The sequence below is a fragment of the Ruditapes philippinarum genome, unplaced genomic scaffold (assembly GCF_026571515.1).
Source record: "Ruditapes philippinarum isolate M1 unplaced genomic scaffold, ASM2657151v2 ctg540_1_1_1_1, whole genome shotgun sequence".
NCBI classification, from domain to species: Eukaryota; Metazoa; Mollusca; class Bivalvia; order Venerida; family Veneridae; genus Ruditapes; species Ruditapes philippinarum.
Window position 1 is genome coordinate 263616 of NW_026857945.1, and position 16149 is coordinate 279764.

Sequence of the window (16149 nt, forward strand, 5' to 3'; positions counted from 1 at the left end):
GTTTGCTTTTAGAAAAAGTAAAAAGTCGATTGTTGCCCCCGCCAGATGGTGGCTCTTGTTTTGCAGAGTTATGCCCCTTTAACTTTGAAAAAATAGAAATTTTCAGTTTCCGTTCATTATCTCCCCAACAGTTGTACATATTCAACTCAAATTTAAGATATGGATATGTCATAAGAATACACTGATCAAGTTCGAATTTGGTCATGGCTTGATGATAGCTGACAGAGTTATCACTCTTGTCTTTGAAAAAAATCAGAAATTTTTAGTTTCCGTTCATTATCTCCACAATGGTTGTACACATTCAACTCAAATTTAACATAAAGATACATCTTAGGAATAAGCAGTTCAAGTTTGAATTTGGTCATGGTTTAACCATTTTGGACAAAGTTATCTCTCTTGAATGTTGGAGAAATATTGAAGTTTCAGCACGCATACTTTTGTGGAAATGTGTGTTGTCATTATTTTAGCTACAAATATACAATATGCAATTTACAAAAGGTTAACACTGAAATTTTCGGAGTGCCTTGAACTTTTTACAAAAATGGTTTGTGTTTATATTGAGAGCTTTAAACTTAAAATGAAAAATATAGTTTGTGAAAACAAATTTGGAACTAAATATTATAACATCTGAAATTTTGGCTGCATGCGGGGGCATCCATGGCGTGCAACACATTTCTAGTTCTTATAAATGTTAAGGATTATTGTCAAAATCATTCCTTTCAGTGTTTACAAATGAGTATTATTGGTTCACTGTGTTAATCAATATTATCAATTATGGGATAAATATTATTTTCAAAAATGAATTCATTTAAAATTAAAAATCATTTTACATCAGCATCTATAAATTTGTAGTCATTTACTAAAAGTAACACATACAAGTATCCTTCTATAAATAGATAATCACCAACATGAGTAACAATATACATGACATGAACAGCGGCTGTTAATTAAAGCCATGCATGAACATTAACCATGTTAACTTCATGTACAGTGCACTCCGGATACAACGAGATTGTCAGGACTTCGCATGATTCCTCGTTATAACCGAGTCTTGTTATAACCGGGACAGAACAAATTGTGAAATCCGACACCGTCGGGCATCATCTATTTCTACTTTCGCTTTCGTGAACATCCTTTTTAAAGAGTACATAATTGGAGGTAACTCATTGCACTCAGAAGTATTTGTTTATTTAATTATACATGTATATAAATATATCTAACTATCATAGAATCTAAACAAAACATATGAAAACGCATAATACTACGTCTAACCACATGGGTTTTTATTAATATGTACAAATTAAAGTTTGTTTTCAAAAGTCATGCAGTGTATTTCTCTCGAACACTGAATAACACTGCAGGAAATTAGCCACTTCCTTTGTGCTAATCAATAAAATTGTTTTCTTATGACATTTCGATCGTCACCTTTAAGGCAATTTAGCCTGGAGTGCTGACAAAACAAGGCGCTAATTGCTCAATAATTTCAATTTCTTCCTTAATTGCCCTTTGTTCTTGGTCACAATTGTCATTGTTTTTCTCAAGATGAAAAACTGATGCAGACGAAGTGCCAATGAAGTGACATCATCTAAATTCTGAAAAACACGCATGGGAAATTATGTACGTTGTAACCGATATCACGCTAAAACCGATCTCGTTATAAACAATATAAAATGAAAGGAAAATAGAAGGAAAAAGGCCGGGACACAGTAGAATGTACATTATAAGCAGTATCTTGTTAAAACAGATCTCGTTATAAGTGGAGTAGACTGTATTGACTTGCACATTTCATTTATTTCACAAAAATTTCTTTGTATCTTTACTAAAAACAGCAAATAAACTATTATCATAAGAAACAAATCGGTAACAGCACCTCTAATTTTGTATCAATTAATTTTTATTGCCTTTATTATGATCACAAGGTGTTAAAAACATGTGACGCGGGGTATCACTAATTGTGACGCGGGTTGTCATTAATTCAGAACATGTTGACCCGCAACATTTGTTATCTGTTTGTGTTTGACCGAAAAGGTGTGATTTTCACAAGGGACCAGAGATTAAGTTTGAGAGTTTGAGATCAGTTTACGAGCAATCCAAGCTAGAACAATATAGATTATTTAGGAATTTTGCCTTGACTGAGCAATGAGTTTGGGTCTCTGGGAAGTGTTCGAGCCATCTGAGTTCAAGCAAACCAAGTTTAACTGTATATTTGATTAAAACAAAAACTTCTTAGGGTAATAATATTCAAAGAGTTACCTCCCATTAATGTTCTCTTCAAAAAGGATGTACGCGAAAACAGGAATAAATGATGCACGACAGAGTTGAATTTTTCAATTTCTTCTGGGCCGGTTAATTAAGGGAGCAATTATTGTCCCTGTTATAACTAGAGCCGATTTTAACAAGGAACCATGAACTGTATTTTTTTTTACATTTAAAGATTGCACTGGTATGCCCCCTGAATTTTGCCATTAGTCACACATATAATTCCATAATGACATATCAATTTTTTTATAGCTGTTATTCTAATTTTTCATCAGGTAAAATCATCAAGTGTGGTTCTTTATTGACTTATCAGACTAAAAACATTGTCTTAGTTGTTGAATTATATTAATTATATTTATACCCCCACCACAAAATATGGGGGGGGGGCTATAATGGATTCGCTTTGTTGTGTACGTCCGTCCGTCTCCATTATTGTGTCCGCTGTATAAATCCTATACCAATTGAAGGATTTTCTTCAAATTTGGCTCAAGTGTACACCTCAACAAGGGGATGTGCAGAACCCATGTGTCAGCTCAAGGTCAAGGTCACAATTGAAGGTCAAATATCAAACAATCAGATATTAGACAGTATGTCGTGTCCGCTCTGTAAGTCCTACACTTATTTAAAGATTTTCTTCAATCTTGGCTCAAATGTTCACCTTAACAAGGTAATGTGCAGAACTCATGTTACCCTATTGCCGGCTTAAGGTCAAGGTCACACTTGAAGGTCAAAAATTGACTTAGAAAATATTCTCAAATTTTAACATGTATTTGAAATTTTCTGAAACTAGAAAAGGTGTTTGCTTGAAACTTAAAATATATATATGAAGTGTCACAATTAAGATATGCAGGTCAAGTGTCATAACTCTGTATTGCATTTTGACAAAGTTTTTAAGTCTTCAAATTTACATACAATCAAATATTAGACAATATGTTGTGTCCGCTCTATAAATCCTATACTAATGGAAGAATTTTCTTCAAACTTTACTCAAATATTCACCTCAACAAGGTTATGTGCAGAACCCATGTTACCTTTGTGCCGGTTTAAGGTCAACGTCACACTTTAAGGTCTAAAATTGACTTAAAATGTTCTTAACTTGAATATTTCTGAAACTAGCACAGGTATTTGCTTGAAACTTAAAAGATATATGAGGTGTTACAAGTAAGATATGCAGGTCAAGTTTCATAGCTCTGTATTGCATTTTGACAAAGTTATGCCCCTTTTTAAGTCTTTAAATTTGCATTCAATCAATACTAGACAATAATGGCGTGTCAGCTCTATAAATTCTATACTAATGAAAGGATTTTCTTCAAACGTGACTCAAATGTTCACCCCAACTGGGCAATATGCAGAATCATCTTACCTTGTGCCAGCTTAAGGTCAAGGCCACACTTGAAGGTCAAAAATTGACATAGAAAATGTTCTGAAATTTTAACATGTATATTTCTAAAACTAAAACAGATAATCATTTGAAACTTCAAATATATACGAAGTGTCGCAAGTAAGATATGCAGGTTTCATAACTAAAAAAAGTGGGGGGGGGGGGATAACTTTCTATTGTATTTTGACAAAGTAAAGTCCATTTTTATGTCTTTAAATTTATTTACTATAATGTTTCTTAAACCAGAACAAATATTCACTTGAAACTATATAATATATGAAGGGTAAATTTTTTTATATAAGTAAGCTCAGTATGCAAAGTTTTTCCACTCTTAATTACATTTTGGCATAATTATGCTATTTTCTTAACTTCACTGCTTTTGTTTGTTTTAGTACATTGGGAAAATGAAATGTTATTTGTAACTGTTTCGAACATGATTTGATAATATATATATTTATACTATTACCTGTACAATTTGTCTTTTTTTTTCACCAGAGATAATTTTTTTTATGTATATGTATTTGTGCCACTAAAGTTATTCCCCAAGTCGTCGTCTGTCAAGGACATTGGTGGGGGTATGAATCTCATTCAGCGATAGTTCTTTTTTTTTTTGTCAATGTTTTCTGTGTATATTAATGGAAAGTATATATGTCAATGTATAATATATTTCCCACAAGTGATGTACTGTATACATGAGTATAATATTGCAGACATGTATTATTTCAGGTGTAAGTGAGTGTATTATTATGGGTATACCAATGACAATAGGTACAGGACTATTCCAACTACTACACAAGTATCCTTTTATATCATTGCTGATGAACAATGAATAATAATAGCTTAAAATAATGAATAACTTTCTGTTGTACAGAATACTGTTTGTTGTAACAGTTGAATTCATTTTGCACTTTTAGTTCACCAGAGCACAATGTGCTCATGATGAGCTATTGTGGTTGTCATGTGGTGTGCCTCTGAAACCAAAGTTGTTCAAATTATGCCTCTAGTGTCTAAATTGGCCCCGCCCCCGGGGGTCATAGGTTTTGCTTATACAGTTGACTCTCAGTAACTCGAATTTTAAGGGACTGGGCATTTCACTTCAAGAGAAACAGAATTTGTGTAATGTGTGCCTGATTGAATGTCCAAAGTAGTATGTTTGTTATTGTTGGTAATGGCAATGCTGCAATATTAAACAGTTGAAATAACGGTTAATCACTTATAACTATAAATTATTAATGAACAAAAAATATTATTGAAAATTTAATACATGTATATCTATAGTGAAACACAAGCACAAATATTTGTAGCAATGACATACATGCAATCAAATTGGTCAGTATTCATCAGTAAAAATATTGAGCACAATAAGTACTCATGACAATTCATTACTATAGAAGCACAATAACATGTTTATTTGAACAACAATATATCTAATACCTTGGAGAATATGAATTGATCATTGGACAAAAACAAAAGTAGCAAATATTGTGAACTGTAAGTACATATTAATGTATGCATATGTAAAATGATGGAACATTTTTGTGTCGCCTCTACGGAGTAGTGGCGACATAAAGGGATCACTTCTCCGTCGTCTGTCTGTCCGTCCGACCGTCACAAAACTTGTCCGGACTACTCCTCATAAATTACTGGTGCAATTTCATCCAAACTTTACAGGAATGATCAGTACCAAGTCTAGTTGTGCATATTGTCAGCATTTTCCGGTTCAATGATTTTTAGCTCGACTATACGAAGTATATGGAGAGCTGTCCTACTCGCCCCGGCGTCCGCGTCCAGATTTTAGATTAAAGTTTTGGTGCAGTAAAATATTTTTCACTATAACTTTGTCATTTCTTAAGGTATCAACTTCAAACTTCAAATATATGTTCCTTATCATCAACCACATCATATGTGACAAGGTTCATAACTCTAGCACCAATATTTTCAGATTTATCTCCCCTTGAACTTAGAATTTTCCTTAAAAAATACTATTTTTTACTGTTACTTCTTTATTTCTTAAGGGATCAACCTCATACTTCAAATATATGTACCTTATCATCATCCCCATCTTATGTGATAAGGTTCATAACTCTAGCACCAATATTTTCAGATTTATCTCCCCTTGAACTTAGAATTTTCCTCAAAAAGTACTATTTCTTACTGTTTCTTCTTTATTTCTTAAGGGATCAACCTCATACTTCAAATATATTTATGTTATCATCATCCCCATCTTATGTGACAAGGTTCATAACTCTAGCACCAATATTTTCAGATTTATCTCCCTTTGAACTTAGAATTTTCCATAAAAAATATTTTTTTTACTGTTACTTATTTATTTCTAAAGGGATCAACTTCATACTTCAAATATATTTACGTTATCATCATCCACATCTTATGTGACAAGGTTCATAACTCTAGCACCAATATTGCAAGAATTATCTCCGCATAAACTTAGATTTTTTTACTAGAAAAATGTTATTTTTTATTATAACTTTTTTATTTTTAAAGGTATCTACCTCAAACTTCAAATACTTATTCCTTATCATCAATTACATTTTATGTGACAATGTTCATAACTTTTGAAGCAATATTTACACATTTATCTCTCTTTGAACTTAGGATTTTCTTTAAGAAATATAATAACTTCTTTACTTTTTAAGGTATCTACTTCAAACTTCAAATATATATTTCTTATCATTACACAAATGTTGTTTGACAAGGTCCATAACTCTAGCATGACTATTTCTAGAATTATTCCCCTTGATCTTGGAATTTATGTTAACAAATATTATTTTTTTACTATAACTTAATACATAATTATACATAATTGATTTTTCTTTCATAGTTTTGTCCTCCTTACTGCGTCCAGTATTTTATTAGTCGAGCTTCGCTGTCTCCTGTGACAGCTCTTGTTGTTAGAGTAATGGCCCTTTAATAATTTTAAAGTTTGTCCGGACTACTTCTCTTATACCACTAATGCAATTTCAATGAAACTTTTCAGGATTGATCTGTAGCTCAAGTCCTTGCGCATATTGCACGGGTTTTCCGGTTGAATGATTTTTGGCCGAGTTATGGCCCTTTGATAAAAAGGTGTTTTTTTTCTGTGTGTTGCCAAATACATAAAAGCTTGTCCGGACTACTCCTCATAAACTACTAGTGCTATTTCATCCAAACTTTACAGGAATGATCAGTACCAAGTCTAGTTGTGCATATTGTCAGCATTTTCCGGTTCAATGGTTATTGTCAGAGTTATGGCCCTTTAATAATTTTTATTTTTAAAGTTTGTCCGGACTACTTCTCTTATACCACTAATGCAATTTCAATGAAACTTTACAGGATTGATCTGCACTGTCCGTCTGTCTGTCCGTCTGTCTGTCCGTCTGTCACAAAATTTGTCCCAACATGAAATTGGCCATCATGAGGCGACACATGTGATTACTGATCGCTCTTGTTAATATACAGATGTCATTTACATTGATAACACTTTTACAACTGTTAATAATACATGATGACCGGCAATTAAAATAACTATGAAACATGTGAACCAGAGTGACATCATCTCACCTTGATGTGGCCGACCTTTTATCAGTTGGCTGTTTTCAAACTTCAACTAATTGAGATGAAAATATGTTGGACTTTAAATGATGGGACCAAAAATTTGTTTCTGAACAGGAGTCTCAGTATGTCAAAATTAAACCTAAGTGGAGTTAAAGTATAAAGATAAAGAAGGAAATTTGACATGACTTTAGAAATTCTTCAAATAATGCAGAATTTTGAGTAAAACTAAAGTAAAACTAAATTTACCTTATTACTAACTATCTATGATTCTATCTAACTGAATAAGTAAGGGTGTTTTTTGCATATTTTGTCATAGTTTAGGTATTTTATATGCATTGTTCTAGCATTGTTCTTTATTCTAGCTGAAATTTTATTTTAACCACTTGGCAATTTAACTATTTACAACACTCACTCAACTTTCATGAAAAGTTCTGAATCTGGTGGCATGATATTTTAATGATCAGGACAAGAGCTGCTGTTACTTGTCACCAATCACTGCACACATTAATGCCAATTTGAATTTCCCTGTTTAATCTTCTAAAAAGCTTTCACTGTATTCTAATTCAATACATACCTCATTTAGTATATTAAATGAACTTGTCCATCAGTCAGTCTGGACAAAACCATTTAACTTTCAAACAGTGCAGGCCATGATAGGACAGCACAATTGTGCTAGCTGATCCTGATCTACACTAGTCACATGTTTATATTCAGTTACAGCCAGTAAAGTGTTAAGATCAAGTTGACTAGACCATAGCCTCTGTTACAAAATGCTCAATGTGTAAATTTCCTGTTACCATGGCAACGGGGGCACGTCTCAAAATTGCCAAAAATCTCTATTTTGCATTTTTTTTTCCATGAAAACTGATTTCAAAGTGCTGCAACTCCACAATGAATTGAGATAGAGTAAAAGGCTTTTCAGCATCGGTTACTAGTTACCCTAAGATCAACCTGAGGCCATTTTTAGCCTGTCACATGTCCAAAATTTTCTTGGTGATGAGGGCGACTACCGCCCCCCTTCCAACCCCACAAACAGAAGGGGCACATATCCTATCTGGCAACCCCCTGATGTAACATTTGAATGGGGGTCGGCGCCAAAAAAGTGGTCACTTTTTAAACAACATTTCTTAAACAAAAACACAGTGTTTAGGGCCTAAATAGGGCATTTTTCCACTGTTTGAGGCCTCAAAAGGGGGGGGGGAAGGCAGATCAAGATCTAAGATGGGTCATCTCCGGTCAAAAACTAGGTCACAGGAGCTAAAAATAGAAAAAGCTTGTTAACACTCTACTGGCTGCAGTTTTGATCCAAACATTCTGGAAATTTGTCAGGAAGGTTGTTTTAATGATTTCTAGGTCAAGTTCGAAGATGGGTCATCTCCGGTCAAAAACTAGGTCACAGAAGCTAAAAATAGAAAAAGCTTGTTAACACTCTAGTGGCTGCAGTTTTGATCTAAATATTCTAGAAATTTGTCAGGAAGGTTATTTTAATGATTTCTAGGTCAAGTTCGAAGATGGGTCATCTCCGGTCAAAAACTAGGTCACAGGAGCTAAAAATAGAAAAAGCTTGTTAATACTCTAGTGGCTGCAGTTTTGATCCAAATATTCTAGAAATTTGTCAGGAAGGTTGTTTTGATGATTTCTAGGTCAAGGAAAAACTAGGTCACACTGCCCACTTATGGAAAAACCTTGTTAACACTCTAGTGGTCACATTTTTGACTCAATTATCATCAAACTTGGTCAGGATGCTTGTCTAGGTAATTGCTCAGATGAGTTCGAACATGGGTCATCTCGCATGAAAAACTAGGTCACCGGTGCTTAAAATAGAAAATTTCCAAGTATCCTGGAAATTGGTCTGAAAGTTTGTTTTGATGATTTCTAGGTCAAGTTCGAATATGGGTCACCTGGGTAAAAAACTAGATCACACTGCTCAAATATGGATAATTTGATGGGTCAGGTGAGTGATTTAGGGCCACCATGGCCCTCTTGTTTAATTAACCTTTTACCCCATGAGCATATTGCGAAAAATGGCCGTTTTCATTTAAAAGCCTCCTGTAACAAGTTCAAACTGCTATGAAACTATAAAATATGCTTCAATTTTGATGAAACTTGGCACAAATGTTGACTAGACCATAGCCTCTGTAACAGCATGCTCAATCGTAAATTTCCTGTTACCATGGCAATGGGGGGACGTCTTAAAATTGCCAAAAATCACTATTTTGCATTGTTTTTTAGCTTGACTTTTTTTTTTGGTATTGTTATAGTCCTGGCGCCGTTGCCGATGCTGTCAGCAAACTTATACCTGGATCATAACTTTTTTATGCCACCGCAGCATCTGCGATTGGGTGGCATATAGCCATTCACTTGTGTGTGTGTTCTATAGATTATATATTGAACTTAAAAAATCTTCTTGTGAAAAAACACTACTCCAATTTCAACCAAATTTGGCAGGATTGATCCTTGGGTGAAGGGCTTCCAAAGTTGTTCAAAGAATTTCATTCCATGCAGAAATCTGGTTGCCATGGCAACCAAAAGGAATTATAAGAATAAATTAAAAAAATCTTCAAGTAAAGACCCCAAAGGCCTAGAGCTTAGATATTGTGCGTAAGGCATTGTCTGGTAGACCTCTACCAAGATTATTCAAATTATAGCCCTGGGGTCAAAATCAGCCCCGCCCCGGGGGTCATTGATTTTCACTTTATGTACATATAGTAAAAACTTAAAATACCTTCTTGTAAAGACCCAAAAGGCCTAGAGCTTAGATATTTTGCATAAGGCATTGTCTGGTAGACCCTTACCAAGATTGTTCAAATTATACCCCTTGGGTCAAAATCGGCCCTGCCGCAGGGGTCATTGATTTTCACGATATGTTCATATAGTAAAAACTTAAAATACCTTCTTTTAAAGACCCAGAAGCCCTAGAGCTTAGATATTTTGCATAAGGCATTGTCTAGTAGACCTCTACCCAGATTGTTCAAATTATAGCCCTGGGGTCAAAATCGGCCCAGCCCTGGGGGTCATTGGTTTTCCTTATATGTATATAGTAAAAACTTATAGTAAAAATTATAAAGAAAAATCTTCTAGCAATTGACAAATGCTAGAGGTTAGATATTTTGAATGAAACATTGTGTAGTGAACCTCTAGCAAGATTGTTCAAATTATAGCCCTGGGGTCAAAATTGCCCCCGCCCCAGGGGTCATTGATTTTCAATATATGCATATAGTAAAAAAATCAAAAAATTTTATTGTCTGAAGGTACAAGGCTTAGAGCTTTAATATTTGTTAAATGATATCATCTATAGGTACTCTACCAAAGTTGTTCAAATTTTGCCTCTAGTGTCAAATTTAGCCCCGCCCCATGGGCCATAGGTTTTCCTTATATGTATATAGTAAAAACTTAAAAAATCATCTTCCCTCAATTTACAAAGGCTAGAGTTAAGAAATTTTGCATGAAACATTGTGTAGTGAACCTCTAGCAAGACTGTACAAATTATAGCCCATATTGGCCCCACCCCCAGGGTTCATTGATTTTCACTATGTACACATAGTAAAATATTAAAAAACCTTCGTGTCTGAAGGTACAAGGCTTAGAGCTTTGATATTTGGTATATAATATCATCTATGGGTCCTCTACTAAAGTTATGTTAATTATGCCCCTAGTGTTAAAATTGCCCTGCCCCAGAGGCGATAGTTTTCCTTATATGTATAAAGCAAAAAGTTGAAAAATCTTCTTCTTTGAATTGACAAAGGTTAGAGGTTAAATATATGGCATGAGACTTTGCAAAGTGAACCTCTACTAAGATTGTTCAAATTATAGCCCTGGGGTCAAAATTGGTGCCGCCCGGGGGTCATTGATTTTCATTATGTACATAATTATAGTAAAAAAATAAAAATATTTTTGTCTGAAGGTACAAGGCATAAAGCTTTGATGTTTGCTATATAATATCATCTATAGGTCCTCTACCAAAGTTCAAAATTTTCCCCTGGTGTCAAAATTGGCCCTGCCCGGAGGCAGTGATTCTCATTATGTACACATAGTAAAAACAGAAAATAAAACAAATGTTTTCTGAATGGGAGAAAGCTACAGCTTAGATATTTGGCTTGAAATGTTGTTTGGTGGACCTGTATCAAGATTGTTTTGATTTAAACCCTTGGGTCAAAATTTTGCCTTGCCCAAGTGGACAGTGACCTACTTTCTTGTCCTTTGATGTACAGCATTGAAATTTTGACCATGTGCACAATTATAGTTGTAAAATTGAACTTTGATATCAGGTGACCTAGATTTTGATGATGTGACCTACTTTCTTGTCCTTTGATGTACAGCTATGAAATTTGAACCATGTTCACAGATTAAGATGTAAAGTGAACTTTAATATCAGCTGACCTAGATTTTGACAAAGTGTCTTACTGTGTTGTAGTCATGAAATTTAGGCTGTGTGAAATATGGCCTTCACCACCAAATTCACTAGACTCAAGTTCATTGATATATTCCTACTCTGATCTTTTATTTGAATAACAATAGATTTAACCACTAATCTGATAATAAGAATTAGATAGGTCAGGGATCTATGCATTATGACAGTCTTCAATATAGAAAAAAAAATCTGTTCCTACACTACTATTTAGTGTTGTATTAATGCGGTGGCATAGCATTTTTCACAAATGCAATCTTGTTCAGTTATTGCCCTTTGTTATTTTCAGCCATCAGTATTCACATAGGTTTCAAATCTGTAATCACTTCAGCCATCAGTATTCAATACCAAAATACCTCTTAAAATTGAATTATTCTGCTCTACTACATATACATTCTTCCAATGAGCAAATTCGCATTTGGCTGGTGATGGCCATGTTAACATGGCTCTTGTCACTATGTACATATAGTAAAAATTTGTCTGAAGGTACAAGGCTTAGAGCTTTGATATTTGGCAAATAATATCATCTATTGTAACTGTTACGCTACCAAAGTTGTTCAAATTTTGCACCTGGTGTCAAAATTGGCCTGTCCCCAGGGTCCTAGTTTTACTTTATATGTATACAATGTATTGTAAAACCTTAAAAATCTTCTTCTGAATTGACACAGGTTAGAGGTTTATATGTATATAGTAAGACCTTAAAAAATCTTCTTCTAAATAGACAAAGGCCAGAGGTTAGATATTTGGCATGAAATATTGTGTAGTGGACCTATACTAAGATTGTTCAAATTATAGCCCTGGGGTCAAAATTGGCCTGTGACCTGGGGTCTTTGATTTTCATTACATTGTATGTACATATAGTAAAAACTTAAAGAATGTTTTGTCTGGAGCAGAGCTGCATCAGTACTAAGGGTGTAGTACTTAAGTACCAGTACCAGTACTTTGCAAATTATGCAGTATCATTACCAGTACCAGTACTAGATTTTAGCTTGGTACTGCAGTACCAGTACTTTTTTTTGGGAAGTAATTAAGTATCAGTACCATTACTTTTATATATTCATCAAAGTTTGAAAAAATACACAGTTTCAAACAATAATTGCAAATATTATTCAGTAAAGAAATAAAATCATAATTTACTTTAAAGTTAACATAACATTTTTACAACTTTATTGTTTTAACATACTTTTTACAAACAATATTTACAACATATATTCATGTCATATCTGACTTGTTAAGTAACCAGTCAACTGTAATACAATGCAATCATCTTTCATTTAAAACACAACAGTCTTTTGTTGCCTTTCACACCTCTGTTCAATTTATACCAAAGTAAATAACAACTTTTTAGGGTGCTAACAATATCACTTGAAATAGGATTATTTAGAATAGAAGCAATTAACTAGTTATTATTTTGCTCTTTTACTAGTAAATACAAAGTAATAAAAGATTTTAATAAGGATATTTTTCGGTAAAGAGTTATTCAGTCTGTTTATCTCAATTTAATTTTTACTTAAAGTCTTTGGTGCTTTTTTATGATGAATACTATGTTAACGTTTGAAGGAATATTGCAGAAAATTATCTATAGATTTGATAACTTACTTTTTCACAAAAATAAAATAATGTAATTGACAGCTTTATTTTATGAGAAAAATTGAAGCTTTTTTTTATCAAAACCAAAAGTACTGCTTAGTAATGCAGTAGCAGTACCACTTTTTAAGATAGTAATGCAGTACCAGTACCAGTAGTAGCAAAATTTTGTGAGAGTAATTCAGTATCAGTACCAGTACTTGCAAAATCGCTGCAGTACCAGTAATGCAGCTCTGGTCTGGAGGGAAACAACTTATATAGGAATATCTTTTATATATTTTGTATATTTTGCAATTTTTCCATTAATAGATTCAATAGCAGGGAGCAAGTCTAATGATCATGACCTCTAGCAAGAGTTCAGAGATATTTATGAAATGGCTAGAGGTCATGAACTCTAGTTTGCAGGGATATTTGATGAAACAATTTGAGCACAAGAAAAGCATTGATGCAAAGCATCAAAGGGCATTCATGCAAGAAATGCAGCAAGTGAAGATGAACTACTAGACAACTGATGAACAGATATTCTTATAAACTTTTCAATGGTTAATTGGTTTTTACCAGTATTGTATAATATTTATGAATGGGTTGACGAAAGACATTGTTCATCATGAACTTTGGTAGGCATGCTAGAGATTAGAATATTATTTTTTTCCACAGGAACTTGAAATACTATCAATATTAATGATAATATCCAAATTATACAGATCTATAATATCCAAAGTGCAATTAGTTGGCATAGCATTTTTCACAAATGCAATCTTGTTTATATGTACACACACTTTTTTCAAAAACTAGATAAAAAGTATTTTAAAGATAATAAAGAAAATAGCAGCAGTTGTCATTTAGGAAAATAAGTTCATGTTTTCAGAAATGCACTTTCAGAGATGTATTTCTATATAGATTATTAAGTTACTTTTGGATAATCAGTGTTCTAGTTACAGGAATGTTGGACAAACAATGTTTTGGTGTATTTTTATACCCCCAAAAACGAGGTTTATGGGGGTATATAGGAGTCATCCGGTGGTCTGTCGGTCGAGACGTCCGTTGCATTTTCCTTGTCCGGAGCATAACTTGAAGACTAATGGTTGGAATTCAATACAACTTCATACAATGGTCAAGCACATTGAGAGGAAGTGCAGTGCACAAGAACCATAACTCTATCTTCACTATTTACAGAGTTATTGCCCTTTGTTATTTTTCCTTGTCCGAAGCATAACTTGAAAACTACTAGTTGGAATTCAAAACAAATTCATACAATGGTCAAGCACAATAAGGGGAAGTGCAGTGCACAAGAATCATAACTCTATCTAAAGTAATTTCAGAGTTCTTGCCCTTTGTTACTTTTCCATTGCTTTCTTTTGTCCGGACCATAACTTGAAGACTAATGGTTGGAATTCAATATAATTTCATACAATGGTCAAACACATTGAGAGGAAGTGCAGAACATAAGAACCATAACTCTATCTAAAATAATTACAGAATTACTGCCCTTTGTAACTTTTCTATTGCTTTTTTCTTGTCCAGAGCATAACTTGGAAAGTACTATTTGGAATTCAATACAATTTCATACAATGGTCAAGTATATTGAGAGAAAGCGCAGTGCACAGAAACCATAACTCTTTCTTGACTCATTTAAGAGTTTTTGCCCTTTGTTACTTTTTAATGTCCAGTGCATAACTTGAAAATTAATGTTTGGAATTCAATGAAACTTCAAGGGCAGTGAGATGAAGTGCAGTGCAGAAGAAGCATAACTCTATTTTGACTCATTACAGTTATTGCCCTTTGTTACTTTTTTGTCCAGTGCATAACTTGAAAACTAGTAGTTGGAATTCAATACAACTTCATACAATGGTCAAGCGAAATGAGAGGAAGTGCAGTGTACAATAACCATAACTCCATCTTCAGTATTTGTAGAGTTATTGCCCTTTGTTCCTTTTCCTTGTCCGGTGCATAACTTAAAACTAATGTTTAGAATTCAATGCAACTTCATACAATGGTCAAGCGCAATGAGAGGAAGTGCAGTGCTCAAGAAGCGTAACTCTTTCTGGATTTATTACAGAGTAATTCAATAAAACTTCATCAATGGTCAACCATATTGTAAGGAAATGCAACATACAAAAACCACAACTATCTTTAATTGCCCACAACCATAACTCTATTTCAATTCTTTAACAAGGTATTCTGTTAACTGTAACTTCCTCATTTCCGAAGCAGTCTTGCGGGGGTATTAATCACATTTAGTGATAGTTCTAGTATCATTTAGTAAATTTATAGGTATCATACATTTGAGATGTGATAAGATTCTCAGACATATTTATAGTGAATGACCTTAACCTTGAAATTAGAGCAGACAAGAAACCGCCTTCGCAGAGGTCACTACTGTTTGATATCCCAGAGTTCCATGTTCAAGGGTCGTGACCTTCACCTTGTCTTGTCATAATAGGAGATTGACGGTAGGGCTGAAATTTATCAAGAGGAATTGATTCAAAGTCTACTTGATTTGCTTGTCTACTAGAACTAGAAAAAAGGAAGAAACATACAGTAGGATGTAACAATCAGCTGTTGAAGAGAATATTGAAATGTTTTGTAATGACTTTGTTAATAAATATGATTGATAAATATATTTGTTTTTGCGACGGACACGCCCTCAGGCGTGTTCAGAGTTATGTCATCTACACATGGAATATCGACGGCTACTATCGAAACAAATAACATCTTAACAAATATTACAAGATTTAGTCATATAATGTCTGGATGTGTTGAAAGCGTTTATGTTCAAGAACATTAGTTATCTGACTGATGAAATAAACAAAGGAATATCATATTATACGAATAAATAATTGTCCTATTTTGTCCCATCCGAAGCAGCCAATTACGGGTTTTATGAATAAAAGTCGTAAGCAAAAAAGTAGAAATACAAAAATATTATATATAAAATCGGAGTTATGTTTTTAATATAGAG

At 33.6% G+C, this 16149-nt stretch overlaps 1 protein-coding gene across 1 annotated transcript in view; it reads left to right on the forward strand.

The window, feature by feature from the left end:
- Positions 1-15806, forward strand: part of LOC132751566 (DNA-directed RNA polymerase III subunit RPC1-like) — a gene marked incomplete at its 5' end in the record, with an annotated part of 259988 nt that extends 244182 nt beyond the window's left edge. The window contains 2 exon segments of the mRNA XM_060741739.1: positions 4367-4436; positions 15533-15806. Of these exon segments, the coding sequence (XP_060597722.1) occupies positions 4367-4436; positions 15533-15605 (143 nt within the window).
- Positions 15807-16149: the final 343 nt, after the last annotated feature.